The sequence below is a fragment of the Monodon monoceros genome, unplaced genomic scaffold (assembly GCF_005190385.1).
Source record: "Monodon monoceros isolate NGI ecotype Baffin Bay Population unplaced genomic scaffold, NGI_Narwhal_1 Super_Scaffold_15, whole genome shotgun sequence".
Lineage (NCBI taxonomy): Eukaryota > Metazoa > Chordata > Mammalia > Artiodactyla > Monodontidae > Monodon > Monodon monoceros.
Window position 1 is genome coordinate 81,219,760 of NW_021703771.1, and position 26,972 is coordinate 81,246,731.

General features: G+C 43.7%; 1 protein-coding gene across 2 annotated transcripts in view; it reads right to left on the reverse strand.

Annotated features, from left to right (window-relative positions):
- Positions 1–26,770, reverse strand: part of LOC114896100 (solute carrier family 22 member 2) — a 29,911-nt gene extending 3,141 nt beyond the window's left edge. The window contains exons 1-10 of one of the 2 annotated variants that reach the window (XM_029223979.1): positions 26,360–26,770; positions 24,437–24,540; positions 18,364–18,518; positions 16,278–16,446; positions 14,351–14,465; positions 12,760–12,816; positions 10,543–10,732; positions 9,798–9,906; positions 8,474–8,586; positions 4,984–5,083 (exon numbers count right to left, since the gene is read on the reverse strand). In XM_029223979.1, coding sequence (XP_029079812.1) covers positions 4,984–5,083; positions 8,474–8,586; positions 9,798–9,906; positions 10,543–10,732; positions 12,760–12,816; positions 14,351–14,465; positions 16,278–16,446; positions 18,364–18,518; positions 24,437–24,540; positions 26,360–26,770 — 1,523 coding nt within the window. Of the gene's footprint in view, positions 1–4,983; positions 5,084–8,473; positions 8,587–9,797; positions 9,907–10,542; positions 10,758–12,709; positions 12,817–14,350; positions 14,466–16,277; positions 16,447–18,363; positions 18,519–24,436; positions 24,541–26,359 lie in introns of both variants that reach the window. The other variant, XM_029223978.1, reaches the window with a different exon arrangement.
- Between the last annotated feature and the right edge of the window lie 202 nt (positions 26,771–26,972).

A 26,972-nucleotide genomic window follows, 5' to 3' on the forward strand; every position in this document is an offset into this window, starting at 1 on the left:
CAACAGCAGCAACAGCAGCAACAACAGCAGCAACAACAGCAGCAACAGCAGCAGCAGCAACAAGAGCAGCAGCAACAGCAGCAGCAACAACAACAGCAGCAACAGCAGCAACAACAGCAGCAGCAACAACAGCAGCAGCAACAGCAGTAGCAACAGCAACAGCAGCAACAGCAGCAACAACAACAGCAGCAACAACAACAGCAGCAGCAACAGCAGCAACAACAGCAGCCACAGTGACTGGAAGCTGAACACAGCTCGGCACGGGCACCTTGGGTGAACCCAGCCCTCTGAGGTGAGGCATGTCCATGAGCCCTGGCCCTGGGCTTCCAGAACGAGAACTTTGCTTTGTCACTTACTGACTTTGGGCAAATCTCTCTTGCCCTGTTGTGTTTTTCTGTTGTCAAATGGGGTTAATAATACTACCTATTGCATAGGTTGTTGCAAGGATTAAATAAGGTGATGCATGAAAAGGGCTTGCAAAGCACTAGTGAAAGCTCTTAGGACATGTTAGCTGCTATGACCCCATTTTACAGAAAAGGAAACAGGCTGCAGGGGTGAAATGAGGCATATGTTAGTAAGCCAGAAAGCTCTCTTTGTACCTCGGATGGGCTCAGGGACCGAATGACTTGGGTGGTAGTGGGGCTCCTGCCCTCCCTGTTCTCTCCGCTCTCGCTCAGTGTCTGGGATGGTCTGCCTGGGTCGATTTTCCTGAGCTAGGAGCCTGCCTGACCCCAGGGGCCAACTGCGGTCGGGCGCCCCCTCCTGGCCGCCTCTGCCCGCTGCAGGCTGCCCCTCCTCACCTTTCTCTGCAGGGGAGTCTCTGCCCACCTCTGCCTCAGTCCCCCATCTTCTCACAAAGAAGCCCCGAGGCTTACAGGTCTGTCTTCTATCTTTGAAAAGTGAACTGGGTTATATGTGATACAGAAAATAGGAAAGTGCAAATCTTCACAGAAGTATCTGTAGATCACATAATTAGTGAATATAAAATAACAACACGAATAATCTTTTAAAATATCTCTTTAGCCTATTCTGAACCAGCCTGATGAAAATGGAAAGCTCTTTCAAGTACAGGTGTAAGTGTATATCACTGAGCTGCACTTCCCTATCTCAAAAACCATTCGGCATATATTTAAAAATTTGATTTCCAATAAATCATCTGGGTACATATTTTCCTGTTTTATAGAACAGCTGTGAAAACTTCTATGAATACTCCCGGTGGTTACTGGACATTTACTAAGGGCCAGGCACTTTACATGTATTACCTCATTTAATCATTACAAAAATCCAACGAGTAGGAACAGTTGTCCCCATTTACAGAAGAAAAATGGAGGCCCAGAGGAGTTAAGGCCACACGATAGGAAATGTGAGGACGTATAACCCAGCAGGACCCTATGAGGCTTTCCCAGAATTGACTCCCACCCATGTCCTCTGCCTGCCTTTTGTCTGTAGGAGAACTTTAGCCAAAGAATAAATTTAATCAGACAAGTGAGAAAATGCAGAAAGAAACACAGTCAAGCAAGAAAAAATAATAATACGTTAGCCAGTAACCAAAGTCAAGGACATTTATTTCTTCCCTCAGGACTATAGATAATATTCTGAGATGTGTCCTTTGAGCTGTTTTGCAGATTCTGGAACCCCCACCAGGTGGAAGAAGTGAACTGTATGCTGGTCACAGGCACGTAGACCACAGACCGGTTGGAACCAGAAGGTCGATGATGCTGACTCCCGATTACACCGCCATCCAACCAATCAGAATGGTTGGCGTCTTTCATTGAATGACATACCATTCCGTGAGCTGATCACACACCCCATAAAACCCCCACCCTCACCCTGTGCCTTCGGGGAGTTCGGGTCTTTTAAGCACCAGCTGCCCTGGACTCCTAGCTTGGCACCTGCAATAAAGCTATTCTTTTCTACTTCACCCAAAACTCTGTCTCTGAGATTCAGTTTGGTGTCGGTGCACAGAGGCCAGCTTTCGGCATCAGACCTGGCCTGTTCCTCGCCATCACATGTTACTGCCTTCCTGATGCCGGAGCTGGCTGGGAAAAGCCTGGGAGAGCGTCACTTAGGGATGCTGTAGAAGGAGCTCTCCATTTATTCCACACATATTTGGTGAGCACCTGCTCTGTGTGTGCCAGGTTCTGTGCTTACCTCTAGGGACACGACCGTAAATGGGGTAGAGTCTCTATCCTCAAGGGGAGGCACTCACGTGCATGACAAGCTGCACTGAGATGGGGTCTATGGGGGCTGGTTGATCACGGTCAAGGATCTCAAACTCAAATGTCTACACTCGCCAGGTGGAAAACAGAAGCGTCCTAGGCACAGGATGTAGGAAATGCAGGTCTCTGGCCGACTCCAGCGAGCATGCCCTCCTACGAGCTGAGCTGTCACCACTCAGCTCCTGCAAATTGTCAACAGGAGGAAATGCCTGTTCAGTGTTACCCCATCCTCTGATTTTTAAAAAACAGATCCTGGAAATTCAGTTTATATGGATTTCCCACTTTAAAAACTATGGGGGCCAAGCGAAGCTCTTGAGACCCTTGTATCCTGTGGGCTGCCAGTGCATGACATCTGGCTGGATTCAAAGCCTCTTCCAAGTTCTAGGGAAAGCCTCAGACCACTGTGATTCTTCTGCTGTGACCTTTCCCAAGTGCTTAATATGTGAAATGTGAAGGGTTTGTAGCATGGATACAATTCAGTTCAGTTCATGGGGCCAAAAATGGAATATGGTTAAAATAAACAGTAATATCTAAACATATCACATAAACAAATTCATGGGGAATGTGTCATATGTGATTCTCTTTATTTAGATTTTTTAAGGTTACTTTTTAAATAGATTCATATGTATTCAGAAAGTACAAAAAGTAATACACTGAAAAGTCTCCCTCCTACTGATATCCCATAGCCTCCCAATTCCAGAGACAATCAATGTTATGCATATTCTTCCAGAGATACAAGTAAATTGTATATATATTTAATATATATGTTTTTTGCTCTTTGTACACAAATGATAGACTCTATACTTTTCTATGTTTTACTTTTTTTTCATTAATAATACCCGTAGGAGAATTTCCTTATCAGTGTATATCAAGCTGCCTCATTCTTCTTGATGACTAGGGAGTATTTTATTGAACAACATACCATAATTTATCTAACTGGTCTCCCAATCGATGGGCATTGAAAGTTCCCAATCTTTCATTACATAAAAAATATTGCTTGAATGAATAACCCTGTACATACACCATTTTGCACATGTAAATTCCTAGAAGCGTGGAATTGCTAGGTAAAAAGATAAGCACATTTGTAATGTTGATACTATCGTTATATTGCCCATCATAGAGGTTTTAAATCTGACTCCTACTCGCGATGTAGGATACTGCCTATTTCCCCACATCCTTTCCCAACATTGTACAGCTGACCCTTGAACAGCACGCGTTTGAACTGCACGGGTCCGCTTGTGTGGTCCACTTTCAATAACTATATTGGAAATTTTTTGGCATTTTGTGATGATTTGAAAAAGCTCTCAGATGAACCATGTAGCCTAGAAATATTGAAAACATTAAGACAAAGTTAAGCATGTCGTGAATGCATAAAGTACATGTAGACATTAGTCTATCCTTACGTAGGCATAAGCTGAGTGATATTTACTATAAAATTAAAGTGTTCATTTTCTGTGTTATAATTTTGGCTTCAAAGAATTACATTATCGTACAATACGCCTTTCTCGCTTGTATTGGAGAAATTGCGTAGCAGCCTATCATCGCAGGTAAGTGGTGTTTTAAAAAATGTAACAATGTTTCCAATACTGTATTATGAATATGACTGTAATACTGTATGACATAAACACTTTATATCAATTCATTCATTAGTGCATAGGCTAGGCTGCCATGAAGCAATTGTATTATCAATTACACTAGGCGACCATAAAGCAATCATATTGCTGCTTCTTCATTTTCAGTGCTTGAGTCACTATATCTGTTAATAAATATGGACTTCTTTTTTCCATTATCTTTTCATTTTTGATGTCTAGTGTTAGTAATACGTATAACATCTACAGTGTTTTGTATCATATAAGACAATGTTAATGTAGGTACTGACATTTTGTCTATAAACAGGTGATATAAGCTTACAGTATAGTACTGTAAATGTATTTTCTCTTCCTTTCGATTTTCTTCATAATATTTTCTTCTCTCTAGCTTACTTTATTGTAAGAATACAGTATGTAATACATATAACATACAAAATGTGTGTTGATCACCTATTTATGTTATCCATAAGCTTCTGGTCAACAGCACGTTATTAGCAGTTAAGGTTTGGGGGAGTTGAAAGTTTCATGTGGATTTTGACTGCACAGGGTGTTGGCACCCCTAACCCCTGCATTGTTCAAGGGTCGCCTGTATGCTGCCAGGCAGTGCGATATTTAACAATCTCAGTGGCTGTTACTGCAGCATTACTTTGCACCTTCTCTTATTATGAAAGAGATTTGGCATAGGTTAACATATGTTGGAACTGTTTTTTTTTTCTTTCTGTCACTAAATTGTCTGTTCAAGTCCTTTGCCCATTTTTTCTGTTGAGGGGCTGCTCTTACGGATTTGTTAGACCTCTTTATATATTCGGAAAATTAGCCCTTTACGAAGGAGTGAATATTTTCTCTAAGATTGCTATTTCTTTGAAGTTTATGGTAGTTTTTCAACATAGAATTTTAAATTTTTATGAAGGCAAACTTTTTTGAATGGGTCCTGGATATTTGTGGTCAAATTTTAAAGACCTTCCTCACTATGAAAGGCTAAAGGCATTCTCCCATAGTATCTTCATTCTTTTAGTGTTTCCTTCTTGGTGAATTCTAGTCTTTGATTTCATTTGAATTGATCTCACTGTATATGGTGTGAGGTATAGATCCAACCTCATCTTTCTTTACAACTGGCTCCAGAGTTTTCCCAAAGCGTGTATTGAATAGTTCATTTAGGAATCCCAGCTCCCTACCTCTGCATGTTTTCAGCTTCCTCAATGGTCTCAGGCAAAGTCTTCCCTTTGGTCTCTGGGAGCAATAACACCAGTCCTCCAGCAACCAGGCCAACTACAGCTGAAAACCAACAGACGCAAATCACATTCAGAACTGAACCACGCTGGCTCTATAATTAAAGCTCTCCTTATTTCTTTAAAACAAGTGTTATTTTTTTGTGCTGATTTCCTATACGTAACAGATTCCTTTGCTATCTCTGACTGCCCTATTCCCCATCATAAATATTTTGCCCATTCCAAACTCTGCTGGATTACAATTCCTTATAGGGAAATGAAATACTTAACATTTTGAGTCAAGGTTATTCTAGGCTAGAGGAAATTGCCATGATATTAAGATACTTTGGAGTCAGAAAATAACTCTGAAAAAGAACCAACGCTAAGAAAATAAAGAATATAGCTCTGCCAATATAAAGCACTCGGTAATGAAAATGAGTCAGAAACTTGGATCATTACTAGCAAATAAAAGTAATGAATCACGCATTATTTCATAACAGCATTAAATAGTATAGCCAGGCCTTTTATTGGATTTTTATTTATTTATTTTTTCTTTTTTTTTTTTAATTGAAGTATAGTTGATGTACAATGTTGTGTTAGTTTCAGGTGTTCAGCAAAGTGACTCATATATATATATATATGGGTATATATATAGTCTTTTTCAGATAGCTAGGCCTTTCTGTTCTGATTCAGGTATTGGATAAATTTCTCTTATTCTTTTTTTCCTTTGTCTTCAGCTGTAATTTTTTGCAGATGTTGGTGTTTTTGTTTCTCTAAATTCCCATTAAGATTTTAGGATTTACGGTTACATCTTTATATGTTTTTCCATCATTGAATGCAGGAAATAGGATGTGGGTTCTTCGCTAGCTGGGGGGTTTCAAAAAAATGCCTGTCGGACTCCACTTTTTGCACGCTTAAAACTGGCAGAAATACGGGCCTCCAGTGTGCAGTGGTTCAGGGCACCGGCTGTAGCTCTGAGCACCTGGGTCTAGTACTGACACCCCGAGTACTGGTCTCAGAGCCCTGAGAAGTTCTCTGATCCCCCTGATTCTCCAGACTCCCCGACAGAAAGTGGGGTGGTATCTACATCACAAAGGCTTGTTTAGAGGCTGAAATGAATTCATATTTGTTAAGTGCTTAGAAGAGTGCCTGGCACATGGCATGAACTAAATAGTTAACCTCTCAAGATCTCCCCAAACCTCGAGAGATTCACTTGGTTGTAACTCATGCAAACAAGAGACATATTCAGCTGGCTTCGATTCTCTGAAGTGAGTGAACTGTGAAGAATATATTAGATAATCAAATTATCATCCATTTAGTACTTTATACTTGCAAAGATAGGCCTAATTAACTAGGATATCACTTATCAATTTTTCCAGTGCTTTCAACCAGGATTTTCCAATGTGTTTATTTGTTGGTTTTCAGGCTTCTAGATGACCATTTCTGGCTATTTCAAGAGCACGATTGGCACACCATTATTGTGTGAAAAGAGAAAGAAAATGTGTAAAACTGTTAGTTTTGCTTCCTGCTAGCTATTAAAGGTTGGTGAGAGAAGGAAACTACCAGCAAAATAAAATTGAGGATTGTCTTTGAGTTTACTTCAATGTTGAAATGCAGTTAAAATCCTTTATCTTTAGATGGAAAGGCAAGGTCCGAGGGAGGGTCTGGGTATGGGGGGATCCTCTGGGTCTGGACTTAGCAATTTTTTGGTTAAATGGTACTAAGAGAAACAAAATAGATACTAATGAAGTATCTATTTTCTACCCAGAAATGTCCCGCTGACCCATGCATCACTCACTGCCCACCTAAGGGAGTGAGCAAGATTGGGATGGAAGGAAGGATCCAGAGCGTGTGAGGGAGCTTCCCCAAGATGGAAAGGGGCTCTGGGGTCAGGTCCCTTGGCCAGAGCTGGGGGAGGAAAGAATCTGGGGCATGTGCCTCCCAGCAGGGCCAGCCACGCTGGTCATCTCAGGATAAAGAGCTCTTGTTCTATCAACCTGGGCCATCCTGTTATTAAGTTGGAACGTGGAGACATTTACTGGGTCTCTTTCAAGGGTGAGTTCTAGCAAAGGTTTGGAGCTTTTCCTGGCAGATCTATGGCAGTAGAAAATTTGCCCTTCACAAATCCCTTGAGAAGAAGGGAATGAGCAGAGACACTTGTGTGTGACAACGCATGGCACTAAGAGGAGAACCATCTGCTATCCCCCTGCTGTGCATCCGAGCTGGGCTTTCCCTTCCTCCCCCCAGATGAAGTCTTGTATGCCCATGGGGAAAAGTGTTACATTTCTGTCAAATTAAAAGAAAGACTCAGGGACTTCCCTGGTGGTGCAGTGGTTAAGAATCCCCCTACCAATGCAGGGGACACGGGTTTGAGCCCTGGTCCGGGAAGATCCCACATGCCGCGGAGCAACTAAGCCCGTGCACCACAACTACTGAGCCCACGTGCCACAACTACTGAAGCCCGCACACCTAGAGCCTGTGCTCCGCAACGAGAGAAGCCACTGCAATGAGAAGCCCGCGCACCGCAACGAAGAGTAGCCCCTGCTCGCTGCAACTAGAGAAAGACTGCCTGCAGCAACGAAGAGCCAGCGCAGCCAAAATTGAGTAAATAAATAAATAAAGACTCAGAATGCATCTGAAAGAAGATTGATATGTGTCCATCGAGACCTTGGGGCTAACACTGACAAGGTGAGTGTTAACGTGTATGGCTCTGGAGCTGTGTCTGCTTGGACGCACAGAAGGAGAGGACCTGTCCCTCCGTCTACCGCTGTGGGGAAAGACAATGGGAATGCCCAGGATTCCCAGCCCCTTTCACAGTCTGCAGACTCGCGTTCAGCATGTGCTGATAACTAGGTTTGTCCCTCCCCTTCTCTCCTGTGGGCTGGTCAGGGAGAGGCAGGCTCAGTGTCTGTACATCCTTCAGGGTCAGAGGGAAGAGCTGTGCCCATGCTCCTTAAATCTAATTGCCGAGGAATCTGAGGACCGGGGTGCCCAGCATGTACACAGGTGTTCCTGTTATTCTAACACATTTTCTCGGTCTTTGTTTCCCCTGGGTTTTGAAATTGCCCTTTGCAAAATTTTAACCACCTTTTTTGAAGTAACGAAGTAAAAGAGTTTGTATTTTTCTACATCTGGGCATAGAGGAGGCAGAAAGAGTGAGCTCTTGGACAAAGGGGTGGAAATCAGTGAGGAGAGAAGGGTCTTCTTCAGGGGAAACTCCACCTCACTCTCCCTTGACTTTGCACCTCTATGGGCATAAGTCCTCGTGGGCTTCCAGACTTGAGTGTTGGCAGCTGCTAATATTATTAGTAATACTAGTATTACTACACTACTGGTAGTACCAATTACTAGTCATACTTAGTAGTTACTTGCAAACATAGCACTTGTTTCGAGGTAGAAACATGGAGGCCTCTTAAAAATAGGTTTTCATTCAAAGACATCTCTGAGGATTTCTTACCAAAAACCACCAGTGGAAGCTCATGCCAGATGCTGGTGAGCCGGTAGACCAGGAACGGCGTGATGATGCCCCCGATGTCACACATGGAAGAGCAGACGAGGACCCCAAGGTTCCTGAAACACAGGACACTGATGCATCCTTTGACTTATCAAAGGACAGTGGTTATCTCCCACCCCCCCAGATAAATACTTCCCCAAATCATTAAAGTGTGTATGTGAACTGAAAGTGTACATGTTATTGTCAATGCACATAAATGATACATGGTACATAATTCCATTCATATTCTGTTGTACTTGTTTTTTCGTTTTTTGTTTGTTTTTCTTTGCGGTACGCGGGCCTCTCACTGTTGTGGCTTCTCCCGTTGCGGAGCACAGGTTCCGGACGCGCAGGCTCAGCGGCCATGGCTCACGGGCCCAGCCGCTCCGCGGCATGTGGGATCCTCCCGGACCGGGGCACGAACCCGTGTCCCCTGCATCGGCAGGCGGACTCTCAACCACTGCGCCACCAGGGAAGCCCATGTTGTATTTGTTTTATATGAACTTTCTTGAAGATGTTTAGTTAGTGTTGGGGACAATTTTCATGTTTTACTTTCATCACTGTCTCCCCTGCTCTGTTCTATGGTCCTGCTTGGGCTGCTCTCCCTCCTGTTGACATTTGGCCATCCCTCTCTGGCAATTCAGTAGCTTCTGTTCTCATCACATGGTTTCTGTGTTTTACCCTAACCTGTAAGTGTGAGGTGTGACCTGCATACTGCCTTGAAATGGTGTCAACCTCTCTTACCCTGCATTTTGAAAGGTAAGCTGCCTCCCTAGAGATGATCATACTAACTAAGTCAGAAAGAGGAAGATAAATACCATATGACACCACTTATACGTGGAATCTAAAATACGACACAAATCAACTTATCTACAAAACAGAAAAAGACTCGCAGACAGAGAGAACAGACTTGTAGTTGCCAAGGGGGAGGGGGTGGCAGGAGAGGGCTGGATTGGGAGTTTGGGATTAGCAGATGCAAGCTAGTATATATAGGATGGAGAAACAACAAGGTCCTACTGTATAGCACAGGGACACAGGGAACTAGATTCAATATCCTGTGATAAACCATAAAGGAAAAGAATATGAAAAAGAATGTGTGTATGTATATATATAACGACTGAATTACTTTGTTGTACAGCAGAAGTTAACACAACATTGTAAATCAACTGTACTTCAATCAAATAAATTGAAGAAAAAAGTACGGTGTCCTCTGCCGGCACCTGTGGTCGTTCTCACCAGAAAACAAATGCCCCAGCTGCTTTCTTCATGCTGAAGGAAACGTGCTCACCTGATGCATGTGGGGTACAGTTCCGCATTGACCAGGCAGACCATTTCATAGGCCATTGTAATCCCCATTCTACCCAAGCATACGACGGTAACTCTTAGCCAGCGTAGATCTGAAGGGGAAAGCACACCGCTGACACATGCTGCGCTCACTCCCTGGTCTCCCAACAGTGCCCCAGGGGCGTTTGCAAGGAGAAAGTGCACCCTCCAGAATGAGACAAGAATGCACAATCGGTTCTTCTATAGACTCAGGACAATTCAGCAAAAGTCCCCATGTCTGTTTGTTTTAGCCTCAGACACAATTCTGATGCTCTCTTCACTTTAGACTCCAGTCATTAATGACAACACAATTATACCAGCTTCCAAAGTTGCACCAACTTTAGTCTATAGAAGTCACCCAAAAGGAATAGCATACACCCCCCCAAAATAGCATTTTTCTCTCTGTGGTCTTCTAACCCCTGCTCTGGGCCAGCTCGATGGCCTGTGGCATGGGTCCTCCTAGCCTCTCTTGTTATATTACATCAAAGAACCACTGGGTGTTATTATATTACATCAGGCAACCACTGGGTGCCACTGTTCTTAAAGGCAGAGTTGCCATATGGGTTCACTCAGGAAGGTCCCAGATATTTTGTTCATTCTTTCCAAATTGACTTGGATGTTAAATGACAGGGTCTTTCTCTCAAAGGGCTGTAATACCCCCTCTTCTCAGGGCCTTGGAAGACAAGGCCCCAGCTTGGCCTGACACTTACCCTCAGGGATAAAAACCGAGGCTAAACAGGCTGCCCCTGCCACCATATTTGATGCAGCCCATGGATGACGGCGACCCACGCGGTCAATTGTGACGAGGATGATAAAGGCGGCCGGGAATTCGACCAGGGCAGAGTAGAGGAAGTCCAGGTAGATGTTGCTCCCGGCGAGGCCCATGTACATGATGAGGCCCTGGTAGAGGACAGAGCTCGTGAACCTGAGCAAAGAGGAGAGGTCAGGTCAAGCCGGGCGCCAGGAGCAGGTCCCTGAAAGGTTGATTGTAGGTCACCTATTTTTGTCCTCTTATTATTGCTTTTCCCTCTCTTCCATTGCTTTAACACCATCTGACCCACTGCGGGGGCTGGCTGTGACCCCAGAACCAGGAAAGGGGGAGAATTAGGCTAACATTCCTTGACCAAATTGAAAGGCAAGAAGAAATGTCTTACTAGAGTGATTTATTTAGTAAACTGTATCAAGCTCTTAGTGGTTGTTAATTATTTTTTTCTCTTTGTGGCCTTCTAATGCAGTCGAAATCGCAGGGACTGACTACTTAATCCAAATATTAGGAACCCAGGAGACCAAATGGGTACCAAATTCCCAAATGGGTACAGGCCCACTTTTGATGATTTATCTTCTGACGTGATACAGTGACAGTTTGATCTAGTTTTGTTGGCTAAAAATGTCCGTTGTCTGTAATGGAAAATATGAGGATGATTAGCAAGAATCACAATTACTCAGAAAAAGAAAGGATAATGAAGCCAAATTTCCCTGATGCATTTTACATGCAATACTGTGAAGGTTGCTAAATTAATTCCTGATGAGCTTAGCTTTTGTCAATGACCGTGAAGCTTCCTTTAGCTGATGTGAGTCGTCCCAGCGATGCCGCCCGGTGAAGGGAGGCCTGCTGCAGCAAAGGAGGCTGTTGCAGGGCCCACGGCACAGGGCTCTGGAGCAGCCTGCAGGCGGTGAGGACGGTCAGGCTTGCTGTTGGATTGTGGAGCCAGTGGATTATTCCTGTGGTTTATTCGTATTTTTTTTTTTTAATTTTTAAATTTTGTTTTATTTTTCTATACAGCAGGTTCTTATTAGTTATCCATTTTATACATATTAGTGTATATATGTCAATCCCAATCTCCCAATTCATCCCACCACCACCACCCCCTGCCACTTTCCCCCCTTGATATCCATACATTTGTCCTCTACATCTGTGTCTCTATTTCTGCCCTGCAAACTGGTTCATCTGTTCCTGTGGTTTATTCTTGTTCGGGAAGTTTACTTATTTATTTTCTCCAGGTAGAAAAGAAAAATAAAAGGCCTTGTACAATCAGGAGAGATGTACACTCATCATGAATTAATCTATACCACAAGGACCTGCTGTAGAGCACAGGGAATTGTACTCAACATTTTGTAATAACCTATAAGGGAAGAGAATCTGAAGAAGAATATATACGTGTACATATATACACATATATACATCTGAATTGCTGTGCTGTACACCTGAAACTAACACGATATTGTAAATCAATTATACTTCAATTGAAAAAAATTAATCTATACCAATAGTTCTCAGTTTGGCTATATATTAGAACCACCTGGAGGATTTTGAAAGTATTGGTTCCTGGGCCCTTCCCTCGACCAATTAAATCCATATCCTTGTCAACGAGGGGTCTGGCCTTGTCATTTTACTATCTCCCAGGTGATTCTTAAGGGAAAGCCAAGGTTGAGAATGTAGTGATCTATGCGCTGGGACTGTAAGCCGATTTCAACATCTGCCTGAGAAAAATGATTTCAGGAAAACCACCTATAAATGAGGCTACCTGCAATCCACTGTTGATGCTAACTAGACCCAGGCTATGTTTTTTTTTTTTTTTTTTTTTTGTGGTACACGGGCCTCTCACTGTTGTGGCCTCCCCTGCCGCGGAGCACAGGCTCCGGACACGCAGACTCAGCGGCCATGGCTCACGGGCCCAGCCGCTCCGCGGCATGTGGGATCCTCCCGGACCGGGGCACGAACCCGCGTCCCCTGCATCGGCAGGCGGACTCTCAACCACTGTGCCACCAGGGAAGCCCCCAGGCTATGTTTTGAAGGTACTCTTGGTCCCTCCCTTTATGTGGATGATTCAGATTAAAAGAATTTGGAGGGATTTTAAAGTGAAAAATAATCTTTACCAGTTGTACATCAAGATCAAAGTGTGTTTCCTTATCTGAGGGGTTCTGACCAAGTCAAGAAATGAAGGATTCAACTTCTCGCCAACTTCCTCATCAGATCCGAGGCTCTAAGAATAGAAAAAATAGGAACAGCTTTGTATATTTCGTGATGGCGTCCCAGGGTCATCCAGGGAACATAATGCCTTACACTTGCTGAGTGCTTTTAACGTGCCCAGGACTAGCTAAGCCCTTCACGCACACTAGCTTGTTTAATCATTACAACTACCCTACAAGTTAGGTCTACGTTTTTCACCCCATTTCGCAGAAGAGGAAGCTGGGCTACAGAGAAGTGAGGTAACTCATGCACGTATATAAAGGGATACTGCTGGTAAAGCGGGTGGGGTAAAATCAAGGCCCAGCCCAGTGGCCCTGAGGGCTGAGGGCATTGACATGCCCTCTTTGCACACCTGGACCGGTGCGTGGCCCAAAGGTCAGGAGAGTGATCTGGGACCCTGGCACTCAGTCCAGCAATGGAATCACCTGGAGCTCGTTAGAATGAAAGATCTCAGGCCCCAGCCCAGACAGATGGAACCTGAATCTGCATGTTCACAAGGTCCCCAGGTGATCCTGTGCACAGAATTGAGAAGCCCTACTGTAGATGACACAGTAGGTGGTGGAGGGGACATTTCATCTCCAGGGTTCAGGAAGCAGAACCCTTGTGAGTCCCACTCCCTTCTGTCTCCTTCCTGGAGCAACACGTGATGTTGTGTGAAAGACCCAGGAACGAGGGGAAGAAGTCTCCAGGAGACCAGCAGTGACCAGACTTACCACCCTCACGTGAACTCTGACCCTGAGCGAGACAGTGACCCACATGTGCCTTATTCCCTGGCCAGTTTCTGAGAGGATCTGAAATCCAAGAATCAGTGCTATGCCTGTCATTCTTGGGAAAAAATACATATTCCAATCACCCAGAAACCAGAGAGGAAATGAAGAAAAAAGAGCTCTGAGCCCCCAAATCCTCACCTAAATGCCACGTCAATCTCAAATTCTTACAGGTCACTCATCTTAGAGCCTCATCAGAAATGACTTACTCTTATTTCGGTATAAATTCCTAATAAGCTTGATATTCTCTTTTCCAAGCCTTGTCAGATGAAAAGGTTTAAATTAAAGGTGATGAGGTCCGCTAAAGGCAAAACACTAAATGCAGAGAAAATGAACACTTCAGTAATTTGTTCTATTCAGGAAGGCAGGGGTTGCTTAAAATATTTTGGGATAATTTCTATCCAAAATTTTAAAAATTCTAAGAAATTATTTGTGTTTGAAGAATCTTCCCTCTGGGGAAAACCTCCCTCCCTGAGGATGTTGATGGACACACAGGCAAACAAGGCTTCAAGTACCGGGGCCTAAGGGGCAACATGGTCGAGAGGTGAACAAGATAGAAGCTCCTCATTTGACTTTTAAAAGACTTTTGGCTTCCTTTAGTTTTGTTTTCCATCTGCTTAAAATATTCTACCAGGGAACCACAAATCTTAGTACAAGAGAAATGTCCTGTTGCACATAGTGGGTGGGCCGCTTCTGCCACTCTCCATTGAGACAATGCACGGTTTTCCCAAATCTTCCTTTTCACTGTTCCCTGATTTGATACTTCAGCTGCTGGCTCACCTGAAGAGAGGTAGGCAGAGATTTTCCATTTTTCTTTGCTATGTGTTTAATGATTTTCATGGCTTTGGCATCTTTGTTCTGGGAGATCAGCCACCTAGGAGACTCAGGTACACACCTAGGGCACAGAAAATGTGTCATCAATGCTGTTAAGTGGAGGGGAAAATCTTACTGAACACCCACCCCCAGGGGTCATAGCAGATTTCTGTGAGGGATCTTACACAGTGGTGTAAGATCTACAAAGGAAATAAAACTGTGCAGGGGCTACACAGCAGAGGGAACCATCAACAAAATGAAAAAGCAGCCTACTGAACGGGAGAGAATATTTGCAAACCATGTATCTGATAGAGGGTTAATATCCAAAATATATAAAGAACTCATGCAATCCAATAGCAGAAAACCAAGCAATTCAAGTTAAAAATGGGCAGAGTATCTGAATAGACATTTTTCCAAAGAAGACATACAGATGGCCAACAAACACATGAAAAGATGCTCAACATCGCTAATCATCAGGGAAAAGCAAATCAAAACTACAAGATATCACCTCACACCTGTCAGAATGGCTGTTATCAAAAAGACAAGAAATAAGTGTTGGCAAGGATGTAGAGAAAAGGGAACCCTGGTGCACTATTGGTGGGAACGTAAATGGGTATGGCCACTATGGAGAACAGTATGGAGGTTCCCTAAAAAAATTAGAACTACTGTATGATCCAGAAATCCCACTTCTGAATATTTATCTGAAGAAAACAAAACACCCCAAATACCTATTTTCTACTCTTCTGTGGAGCTTGTAGAATTGTAAGAAAATTAAATTTGACTCTATTGAGTGGAAGTGGCAAGAAGTGCTTCAGAAATAGTCAGAACGTGGATAATAGGTGGGCCTTCTGCGTCATGCTAAAGCACTAGGTCTTTATTCTGAAGGGAATCAAACTACTGAAAGACGTTTAAGCAGGAGAGTAACGGGGTGGGCCTGGATTTTTACAATGCGGCGTGAAACATGGATTAGAGGATGGGAAAGCTGATGCCAAAGAGACCAGTTATGAGTCTACCCAGAAATCCAGGCAAGACATAATGGATTCCTAATGAGAACAGGGGAAAAGAGGGATGGTTTCAGAGACATAAAGGGGGTAGAAAGGATATAGGGATGAAACTAAGGATCACTCTCAGAGTTTTACTGGCTTTTGGAGGAGAAATAGGCTTCCTGGGAAGGGTTGAGATGTTTAATTCTTAGACAAGACAGCTATGGGAAGAACAGGTAGATATGTCCAGGAGCTAAATAAGTGGGTTTTTTCATAGGAGAGAGATTCGGTCGATAATCTAGCATCCCTCTTGCTTTATCTCAGGTAAGCTTGCATTAGGAGTTTCTGATAGTTTCTGCTGTTTTTACTGTGTTCCATGTTTCCCTTGGGCAGGGGTGACAAACATATTTCACTTGCCCTGGTAACTCTGATTGATTGGTATGGTCTCTGGGGTTCCATGTTGGCCTTATCTGGGATAGACTGCTGTGATTGATTGGGGATGTCTGCTTTTGGCATGGTATTGGAAGTGGTGACGAAAGTGCCATACTTCCCCTTCTCTATCCTGAAGTTTCTTCTGAGGAGGGGCAGAATCAGAACAATAGTATTGTCAGTCTCTTTAAAGGGTATCATGGCTACTGGAAGCTACTTTAAACACCACAAAAATAAAGTGAAAAATGTGAGATCCAAGTCATAAAACTCTTAAGTTTAAAGTGAAAGAACATCTGATTTCCAGAGGGGAAGACAGATTAAAGCTTATGATTTTTATCCCTGAAACATGGACCTGGGTTTCCTGTGAAACAGAAGAGTGAAGGATATCTTAGAGTCGAAGGATGGTGTGCATTGGGGAAGACAGTCTTTTTAGCTAAATAAAATATTTCAGTCTATGTCCTCTTTGTTCCACAGGGACTTACCAGTAATAGAGCAAGAAGCAAAAGTTGGGCAGAGTCACTGTGAACTGCAGCCACCTCCAGTGCGGAAGTACGTATGCCACCCCAGCAAGCACCAGGAGCCCAACCGTAAAGGCCACTTGGTAAAGAATCCCCACTGTTCTCCGGTAGCTCAGCCCAACAAATTCTGTAACTGCAGAGACAACCCAAATGGTCAACGCAAGTCAGTACAACAGTGAGTTGGCTGTCTAACTATGGGGAAACTAGAATGCCAACACAAAAAGTAGTCCAAGTTCTAGAATTTTCTATACAGCTCTCTGAAAACTTTTAAGTGTTCTTTGGGACCTATTTTGTTATGATTACTGCTGTTGTGTTAATTAATGTAAAATCTTATAATCCCATATTACGTGGGGTAAACATTGACTTTAGAGCATAGATGATTTTCACGTAAATGAATAGCTCAATATAACTTGCCCTCTTACAGGAGTTAAACATTTTCTTGGCAACCCTGTTAATGTGTTTAAATGGCTTGGAAACCTGGTGGTGGGGTTCCGAGCTGACTGGAGTCAGCTAGTACTGGCTTGCAAGAACTGATTTTTAAATTTTCAGGAATTTTGCAAGCTGGTTTTTAACCCATTGGTATCTTAAAAGCAGTCATGGTGGGAGTGTTTACAACTTAGAAGTTGGAAAACACTATGAATCAGGCTTTTTATTTTCCAGGAGCTGGTGTATGAGCATAACACGGCACGTGCTATAGTAATCAGCCTTATCCAATCCCATGACTACGGCATGGCAGAAGTATGAAGTCTGTGATACATGGATTTAAGAAATAGTCATTTTTATATTACAGACATTCTAGAATTGAGATTCTAGATATTCCATGAACCACAGAGTTTTGCTTTAAATGTTGGGTAATCGTGTGAAAGACTTCAACTATTTGTAAACCAAATAGAAATGCACTTTAAAATTATTTCTATACATCACTGTGAATTATCCAAAAGCATTTAAAAAAAGACAGACAAAATTATGTACCTGCTTAATAAATAGAAATGTCTTTCAAAGTGGTTGGGGTCATGGATGAGGTCTTGGGGTAGCAGGTAGAAAGAGGGTGAATGACAGGTGCACCTTAAGGACACCCAGAGGGACTGGAGAAGAGATTAATGGGAGGATGAAACTTAAATTCAAATTTCTCCATGTCACGTGTATGAGAAACCAAATTTCTCATCGAATAACTGCGTACATTAACTCCTTTGTTGCCCAGACATAGATCAGGTGACGACCATGACAGGCACCTGAGAGTGTTAGGCACCATCTCCTCCTTATCTCATAGAATCCCCCAAATTAACTTTACTGGGTCAAATTTTAAGCACACATATTCTAGTTCTCCTGTGCGAAATGAAAGGTTGATTAATATTATTTTAATTTCAGTGTCTATTTCCCTTGGTGTGGACGCTATTTGAATGTAGCAGAAGGGCAAGCAATGATGGAGTGAATTCCCAAGATCTAATTATGGTGGTAATTCTCCTTAATATTAATTTACAGATACTCTGCTGTTATAATTCAAATATTCTCTTATAATCCATGGAGCTTAAGCATAACCCTGGTTCCTAATGAGTAGGATGTAAATGATATTCCTGGTCCTACAAATGGCTCGCTGAGGAACCGAGATTGACCACAGTACTTCTATCCTTGGTTTCCTTGCATATACATTGAGGATAACTGTGGTTTGCTAGAATGGATGTACTCAAATTAATAAAGCCCCTTATAAATCTAATATATTCTCATCAATGAATTTTCTCTCTGTAAAGCCTGGTAGGCTAGATTTCCTCTCTATGGTACACCCCAGGGCACAGAAAACAAAAATTCCTGAAGAGTTATATAAGAGTTTGGATGGCATGATGTTTACTCTCATTCCTGCTTCATTGTTTTCTTTCTAGGAGGAATGCAGAATGAGTTTACTGAAAAGATTTCAGAAATTCTTTTGATACAGAAAAAAAATCTTTCAACATTGTCTTGAAGCTGAGTCCATTTTCCTGTGCAGCTACCCTCACGTGACTGACTATATTTTGCCAGCAGTGTCCCCCACAGCTACAATCACAAGCGTTCTTACTCAGGATGTAGCCTATTAACCAGCCTGCCTTGCTGACCAGTCCTTGGATCAAGCGAAAAATTAGCATCCATGTATAGTTTGGGGAAATAGCCATGAGAACTCCAGATGAAGCATTTATGAGGATTGTAATCAAGAGGCAGAGCTTACGGCCAAACCTGCAAGGAGAAAACAAAGAGAGGGAATGGAATTAGATTAGATTCATGAGGGTTGTAGAAAATTCACGGAAGTTATGGAACTCTAAACTAAAGTGGAGGTTATCTCTGAATGATGGACATTCAGGAGGTACAGACTGATACCCACCAAGAGAATCCCTGACTTCAGGTCAGTTCCATCAAGACTTTGCACCAGGGCACTATGTATAAACTTGAAGCCCAGTGAGGCCCATTCACCCTGGGCTGGAGCACCTCTCAGCCCCCACTGTGGAGGGTACGTGGGGAGGGGGTGATTCTTCAGGCCACCTAGCGCTGAATGCCCCAAGGGCCCGTCTAGGGCTTCTGTCATCACATGAGCTGGGCCTTTGCACCAACAGTCTCAACTAGTTGCCCACTGAGGAGCTTTTGCTTTAGAAAAAACAAAATTCCATGTTCAATGTATTTCCCCATCCACTTTCAACACTGCCTTTGGACTTCATGGTATTTGTGTGTCTCCTTGGAAACAGTCTTTTGTGTGGCGCTGTCATCATCTCACCTGTTGCCATCCCATAGGCCTTTGCCATGGAGTACCTTAGCAGGATTGCTCCCGCACATTTTATTTGAGACTTGGGTCCCATCGGTTTAGGGACCTGGAGAGTGTCTCGGTGCACAGAGTAGATGGAAACGTGGAAACCTGGGTTTAACCTTGGCCTCACCGCTGACTGGGATGTCGGGCGAGTTACGCAGCCTTTCTCAGTTTCTTCATCTGGAGAAGAGCTATCTGACCCAGCCTGACCAGGGGATTAAGTGCGGTATTACACCTAAAGAGCTTCGCACCCAGCCCTCCTCCCTCCCTCCGTTTGCGAAGCTGCCTCTCAGAAAGCTGACTTGAAGTTCAGTCTCTTTTTTCCACATTTCATCATGTCCTCTTGGTTTTGTTCTAAAAGACGCCCTAACTAGCTGTTAGTGGATATTTAAAAAATTCTTCATGCAAAGCGATGTTTTCTTTAATTTTTGTTTATCCACTTCAAACTGAAGGTCAGTAGCGCTGCCACGTCATTAGCAGTGCACGTTTGATGTGGCTGGACATTTGTTAATTGCTGCTCTTCCTTTAGGCAATTTGTGCTCTAGTGACCATTTCAATACTAACTGACCATTTGAAAAGAATCCACAACATTGTTAACAATTACTTGGGATTATTAATGCTTTAAATCTGAAATTTAAAGATCAAGCAGTCTCATTAGTAATTAATGTAAACTGCTAAACTTCTTAAAACCCTGTTTTGACCACATCATTTTAAAATTCTCAGTCAGTGGTTCCCCACTGTAAACATGTACCCCCTGGACTTTTATCCACAGCCTTCCAAAGTCATATCAGCACAATGTTTTAGCCTTTCTTCCTGAACCTCTCCCTTTACCCTCAAAGAATTTATAAGTATGTGCTGACGTGATAATTCTTCAACTTCCAAAGTTGACTCAGTCAAATCCCAAAGCACCATAATCATGTTCCAGTATATGGACAAAATCCCATGGCGGATGAGAGGGAACATTCACCATCTGAAACTCAGCGCGTGGAAGCCTTCAGAGAATCAAATCTACCAATGCAGAGCAGCTTCACTAGGGGACATGTTCACATAAAGACAGAATGCTATTAAAACAATAAGGCAGGGACTTCCCTGGTGGCGCAGTGGTTAAGAATTCACTTGCCAATGCAGGGGACACGGGTTCGAACCCTGGTCCGGGAAGATCCCACATGTGAGGAGCAACTAAGCCCGTGCACCACAACTACTGAGCCTGTGCTCTAGAGCCCGCAAGCCACAACTACTGAGCCCGTGTGCCACAACTACTGAAGCCCGCACACCTAGAGCTCGTGCTCCGCAACGAGAGAAGCCACCGCAATGAGAAGCCCGTGCACCACAACGAAGAGGAGCCCCTGCTCGCCGCAACTAGAGAAAGCCTGTGCGCAGCAACAAAGACCCAACACAGACAAAAATAAATAAATTAATTAATTCAATTCAATTAAATAAAAAACACACTGAGGCAGGGCTGGAAGAAATTTTGGAGATTTGGGAGAGTGGTTCGAGAACCTTCCCCCCCTTCCTACCCTACCACAACAGAACCACGTAAGTGGTTAAATGAAAGACGAAGAGCAAATAAAAGAGAATGGGGTGAACTCCAGGACTGCTGGCTTCAGAAGTCCTTTAGCTACCTCCTACTCAGACTGAGGTCTGGGGCTATCAGCATCACCGTCGAGTGGTTAGAAATGCAGACTCTCAGGCCCACCCCAGACCCACTGGATCAGAATCATAATTCTAACAAAACCCCCAGGTGGTTACTATGGACGTTACCATTTGGGAAGCACTGCTTTCATTTCACTGAGCCCCTGTTTCCTTATCTGCAAACGGGATAATCAACTCTCCTTTCAAAGGCTGTTATGATCCTAAGTGAAATGTAACACACAGGGATGCCCAGTAAAATGACTGGCACATAGTAGGTAGGGGATAGCTAGTTTTGAAAGATTCCACAGAGTTGAGTAAGTTTGACTGCGACCCGCTGGGACTTTGATTCTGCCTTGATCTCGTTCCACTGTGAAATCTGGGCAGTGCGGTGCTGGCTCTTGTGAGCTGATGGATAGACTTTCAGAAAATTTGTGAGCTGACTGTTAAACACAGCCATTATTAAAAATGAAAGCGCACACTTACAATAAAGTAAATTATGTTAAAAACACGTGTAATAAATATGCAAAACTTATCTCTTCCTAATTATTTTACTGTGTTTGACCATTATCTATGCTCAGGAAGTTTTTTATGTCTATCTGTTGTAGCTGTATGGTGGAAATACCATAGAATGGTGCATCTTTCTAGCCAACTCTGTGTTCAGTGACCTCACTTTGGTAGCTTGAAATGGACCACCGTGGGAGCCTTGACAACATGGAGATCAACAAACCCTACAAACTGAGGCTTTTTCCTTCAGAGAGTCAGTTGTTAAACATTTACAAGCCTGACACTAAATTACTGACCATTAGAGTAAAAAAACCTTGAATTGGTGAGAGATTACTTTTTTGGTGTCAGGTGATTCTGAAAATCATTCTTTAGGAGATTTGAATGATGAAACAAATTAGCCATCTTACAAAAGGTTTACTTTCAAAATCTCTAGCATATATCCCCCATCTCTCCCTCCTTCTACTTGCAAAGGTGACCTTCTGAAAGTTGACTTGCTGTAAGGCTCGGTATTCTTATTATAACCTGTTCATAATGTGCTCCTGGCTTTCTTCTAAAAGACACCTTCATCAGCTATTAGGTCATATTGTTACAGGAGAGAACCAAGTCTGACTACATGTTGGATCTGTTTCTTCTACTTTAACCTTTGCTTTCTGCTGTTTTTGTCCACTAAAAGGAAACTGTCTATACATAACGGCCTGCCTCAGGGAACCCTGCCCCTCTGCCTGAATGTTAAACCAAAGTGCCTTTGTTCAGGGAAACATCCGGACCCTGTCCACCAGCCGATGGCTGCAAGGAAGAAGAAAAGAACACATCCCCTCCCTGAGGCTGGCCATTCCAGGGGACATTTGCAAAACTTATGGTGTTTTTACTTTACTTCCCCATCTCCTCCCCCTCTCTGTTCTATAAAAGAAACTGGCATCCAAACCCCGATAAGATGGTTATTCTGGGGACCCTAGCCCGCCATCTTCTTGGTCTGTTGGCTTTCCGAATGAAGTCGTGTTCGTTGTCTCAACACTTCGTCTCCGACTTATTGCCCTGTCAAGTGGCAAGCAGAGTGAGCTTGGGCTCAGTAACAATATGTTTTAAATTCCTCATAGCTGACAATCTATTTTATTTAGCGTTGGTTTAATCTGTAGCATCAGATGGGTTTCCATGAGATTCTTGTTCCATTCTATAAAACCTGACAATTATTCAGTAACAGGCATTAAATGTGCAATAGATAGTGTCCTCTTTGGACCCGTAGGGTGGTTGTCTTATTACGCACCCTTACCTGCATACACAAACAGAAGAGAAGCGGGCAGCAACCAACCAGACTTCAGACAGTTTAAGAAAAAGAAATAGAGGGATGTACACAGCTTTGGGGGGAAGAATAATGAGTAGTCAACTTTACATGGGAGATTTCAACAATAGGAGCAAAATAATGAGGCCATCTAAGAAGCTGGATAATTGACCGGGGATTTTAAGTCAGGAAGAGGATGATAACCGGTCTCCTACTCTGAGCGGGATGGGAATAATCAACTCATTCATTTAACCAGCTGTGAAGCTCAGTCCCCTGTTCGCTCACTTCTGTGCTGGCGAGTTGAGTGTTAGAATCTGCTCCTTACATTGGAAGAGCCAGTGGAGAGGGAACCAGGAGCCAGGGGTCCAGACCGCCACACGCAGGGGGCAGGGCGGACTCCCGACCACCCTCGTCAGGCCACCTCTCAAGACTTCAGGGGTCATTTCCAAACCACCGTCCTTATTGCCAGTTCTGTGGCAATAAAAGTAAAAGCGAACGACCTTCCTCTGCACCTCACAAGCCTCTTTGCCACACAGCGTCCCAGGAGGAGCCTTTGAAGGGAGGCTGAGTAGACAGTTACAGAAGTGATGTGATGCACGGGACTGCCTCGTGACCCAGCGCCTTCACTGCCACCTTCCCTCCCTCCTGCTGCCATAGGGGGCCCCCGGCTGTGACAGTTCAGACGCCCCTGAGGGTGTAATTGATTCAGCCATCGTTATTAATCTTTAACACACTTGCAAGTTTTAATCCAGACTGTAGCCTCATCAGAGAAAATGTTCTGTCTATATCTCATATTAAGCTCACGACCTTTGGTTTATCTGTATCAAAGATATAGTTGGGGAAGGAACAAGCATAACGTGTATTTACTTTACCACTTATTTCAGAATTAAATACATATAGTTATAGCGTATAATACATTATAAAAGATTGTATATTTATTATAGAGTTATATGGCACTATCTCACTATGTGACTAATGATTGAAGAGGAGGATACTGTCCAAAATGTTGCACACGGTGCCTGAAACATGGGAAATACTCAATAAACAGTCAATATTAGGAATATTAAATAATTAGCACTGATGGCCAAATTACCTAAGGTGCTTATCAAGTATAAAGCCAACTTTTCTGTTCCTTTCCCTTTGGGGGACTCCTAACAATGTCTAATTGATCATCAACAGAGTAAAGATGCGCCTTATGAGGAACTTCCAGCACAGTGAACCTGGGATTACAAAATAGTGGATAAACAAAAGACATAGGAACAGGTCGATTAGTATGAGTCACTGAAAACTAGCTCCCGGAGACACGGACCCATGTACGAGGACCACCTGCTGTACATTCCATGTGGAGAGGTCTCTCCTAATCTCTCTCCAGGGACGTGACAGTATGGAAGTGGATATTTACCTCTGCCAGTGTGGAGACCCTGTTTCCCTTTCACCAAATTATATCTTAGGTTCCATACATATAATTACATCTGGGCCCAGGGCCCCAGCTCAGGAATCCTGCAACGCCACAGGCTCAGGTAAGAACAGAAGGGAGAGTCTACCTGGTTCCAGCACAGGAGAGGCAAGCGGAGGACAGGACAGAGCTCAGAGGCCCTGAAGATGCATGACCAGGTGGATGGCATGAGGACAAAGAAAGAATTGGGATACAACAGGGCTCAAATCCTCTATCACTCTCCCTTCTAACTCTAAGCTTCTGGATAGCCCACGAGGAAACACTGCTGCCCAGTGCTGAAACATCCCTCTATGATCCAAGAGAATTAGAAAATAGAGACATCGGTCATGCTACTCAAAGCTGTAAAGGAAATCTAAGACCGTCACGACAATTCAGGAAAGTGTGGCCTGTGTGCTCTGGGAATGCAGGGTATTCAAGCAGGGACAGGTGAATCCAAGCGTTCTCCTTGGACTGCTTACATTCCACCACTTTTGTGCTGTACCTACCTGTCTGCTATGTAGCCGATACCCACAGAACCGATAAAAAATCCTACATTCACAGCCGACTGAAACAGGTCCAGCATCCAGGAGTTGGTACACACTAGGTTAAACTGCAAGGGGCCAGGGGTGTCCCGGGTTGGGAGGAAAAGAAAACAAAATTCTGTTAGACACAGCTCAACCCAGGGAACTCAGGAGGTATTCCTTGCATGGCACTGATGTGACTGGACGACAATAAACCAACTCTTTTCTTGCTTGTGTTAATTTTCTTTACACAACCCGGAAGATTTGTCCCGCAGTCTGTTTAGCATTCCATCTGGCAGTATGTCATCAGGCTGAACTCTGTTTTGGCTAAATGAGCTGAAATTGGGTAATTACTTATGCACAAACCATTTCTTTTTGTAATTTTATTAAATAGGTGTGTGGACACATGCAAGCATTGCCCTAAGGGAGCCAGGCTGTTCAGTGTCTCTTTAAATTAGCATCTTGCTAATAATGCCTGTTACCTTTGTCCTCACTTGGAACAGGAGGTGATGCTGGGGAGCCACAGGTGCTGGCCTGGAGGTCGGGAGAAAACCCCTTTCTAGGGCTAAGGATGAACTTTCTCACTTTGTGGCCTTGGGCAAAATTCTTCTCTGCTCTGGGCCTCAGTCTCCCATCTCTGTATGAACAATGAGATGAACCACGCTGCAAAAGCCTCTTAAAAGTTTTATGGTACTTGACCAACAGCTTCCTGTGATGGTTAATTTCATGTGTCAACTTGACTAGATCACAGGATGCCCAGATACTTGGTTAAACATTATTTCTACTTTTTAATGATTTTGTTTAATCAAAAATCACAGACATGTTAAGCCAATGGAGGCTGGAAATAAAGAATCACTGTAGAAGAAAAAACAAGTTTTATGGTGTTAAATCTTCCCTCCTCCACATTTCACGTAACTATCAGGCCTTTTTAGATACTTCAGATGGCCCTTCTACCTTAACGCCCGTACAGAATATCTTCACGTCATCCAAGCAGTCCTCTTAAGTTAAGCCAGGCACCTGGCTTTCTTTGTATTTGCAGAATAATTTTATCCCCCCATTTTGCTTTGTCTCCAATGAAAGCAAGTCTCACTGCTATACATAAAATAGACAACTAATAAGGACTTACTGTATAGCACAGGGAACGCTACTCGATACTCTGTAATAATGGCCTATATGGGAAAAGAATGAATGTAAAAAGGAGTGGATATATGTATATGTATAACTGATTCACTTTGCTGTACACCTGACACTAACACAACATTGTAGATCAACTATATTCCAATAAAAAATTTTAAAGCAGCAAGTCTCCATTTTTTCTTTCTATTTATTGAAAAGAGGCCTCATGATTAGATGTTAATGTCAAGTGTAGTTTTTAATAAAACAATAGTACCATAGCATAAGCTCCAACCCCAAATGGTTTGATTACGGATACTTTGAGCAAATTAAGAGAGAACAATTAGCCATCGAGAGAAAAGTACATTGTATCACAGTAAGGCACCCGTTCAGGTGAGTTCCATGAGGTGTCAGGTGTCCATCTATACCATGGCAGAGTGGAGGGGAAGTCAGGGCTTCCAGAAAAAGAGGAGGCTTGAAAATGTTCCCTTTCCTGGCATAACTCCCAGGAATTCTGATGTTTTTGCTTGCTTCTTACCGCTGAGACTTGCATACACTAGAATCATTATTGTCAGAATTTGAAGCTTAAACTCACCTGCTCCGACTCCAGACAAATAAGAGGCTGTATGTTTTCTTGAAAACTAGGATTTTATTTTATAATTAATTTGCTCGTTTGTTTATTTTTTATAAGATACTTTGAGTCCAAAGAGCACACCTGGCCCTCCCTGGGTTCGTCCTTAAGAAAAACTTCACTCTTTGCTTTCTCCATCCCTTCTAAGTCCCACGATCGCCTACCTCGGTCACGACGGAGGAGCCGGGCGTGTCGTACACCCAGCCGTAGCGACAGGGGCCCAGAGGCAGGAGGCTGCTGTTGGCGGCCAGGCCGGCCAGCGGGTCCACGCAGCCGAGGGCGCTCTGGTTCCAGTCCACCTCATAGCGGCGGCACTGGCGGGGGAAGGCCTGGCCCTCGGGCCCGGGGCCCGGCACCGTGTAGTTGAGCTCCTCGGCCAGGCTCCAGCCGCATCGACGGCTCAGCTCGGGCACCCCGGGGCTCCGGCAGCGGTGGTCCGGGGTGAAGGCCAGGAAGACGATGCCCACGTAGATGGGGGTGAAGGTGGCAGAGAGCAGAGCGAGGAAGAGAAATGTTTGTTTCTGGAAAAAGTTGAATTCCCCTATGTGTTCTAGGATGTCGTCCATCGTTGGCATTATTCTGGGGAGAGAAGTCCCAGTGCTGTCTCCTGCACTGCTCAGACGTCACTGAGCAAGGCTGGGCCCAACTCAGCACAACCCCGACCAAAAGTCAAAGGGTGAGTTTATTTTAGAAAGCGACCAGCCTTTGGTCCAGACCTTTACTGGTCAGACCAACTCCCAGCCATGCACTTCCCCGGCCACTCCGAAATTCCCCAAG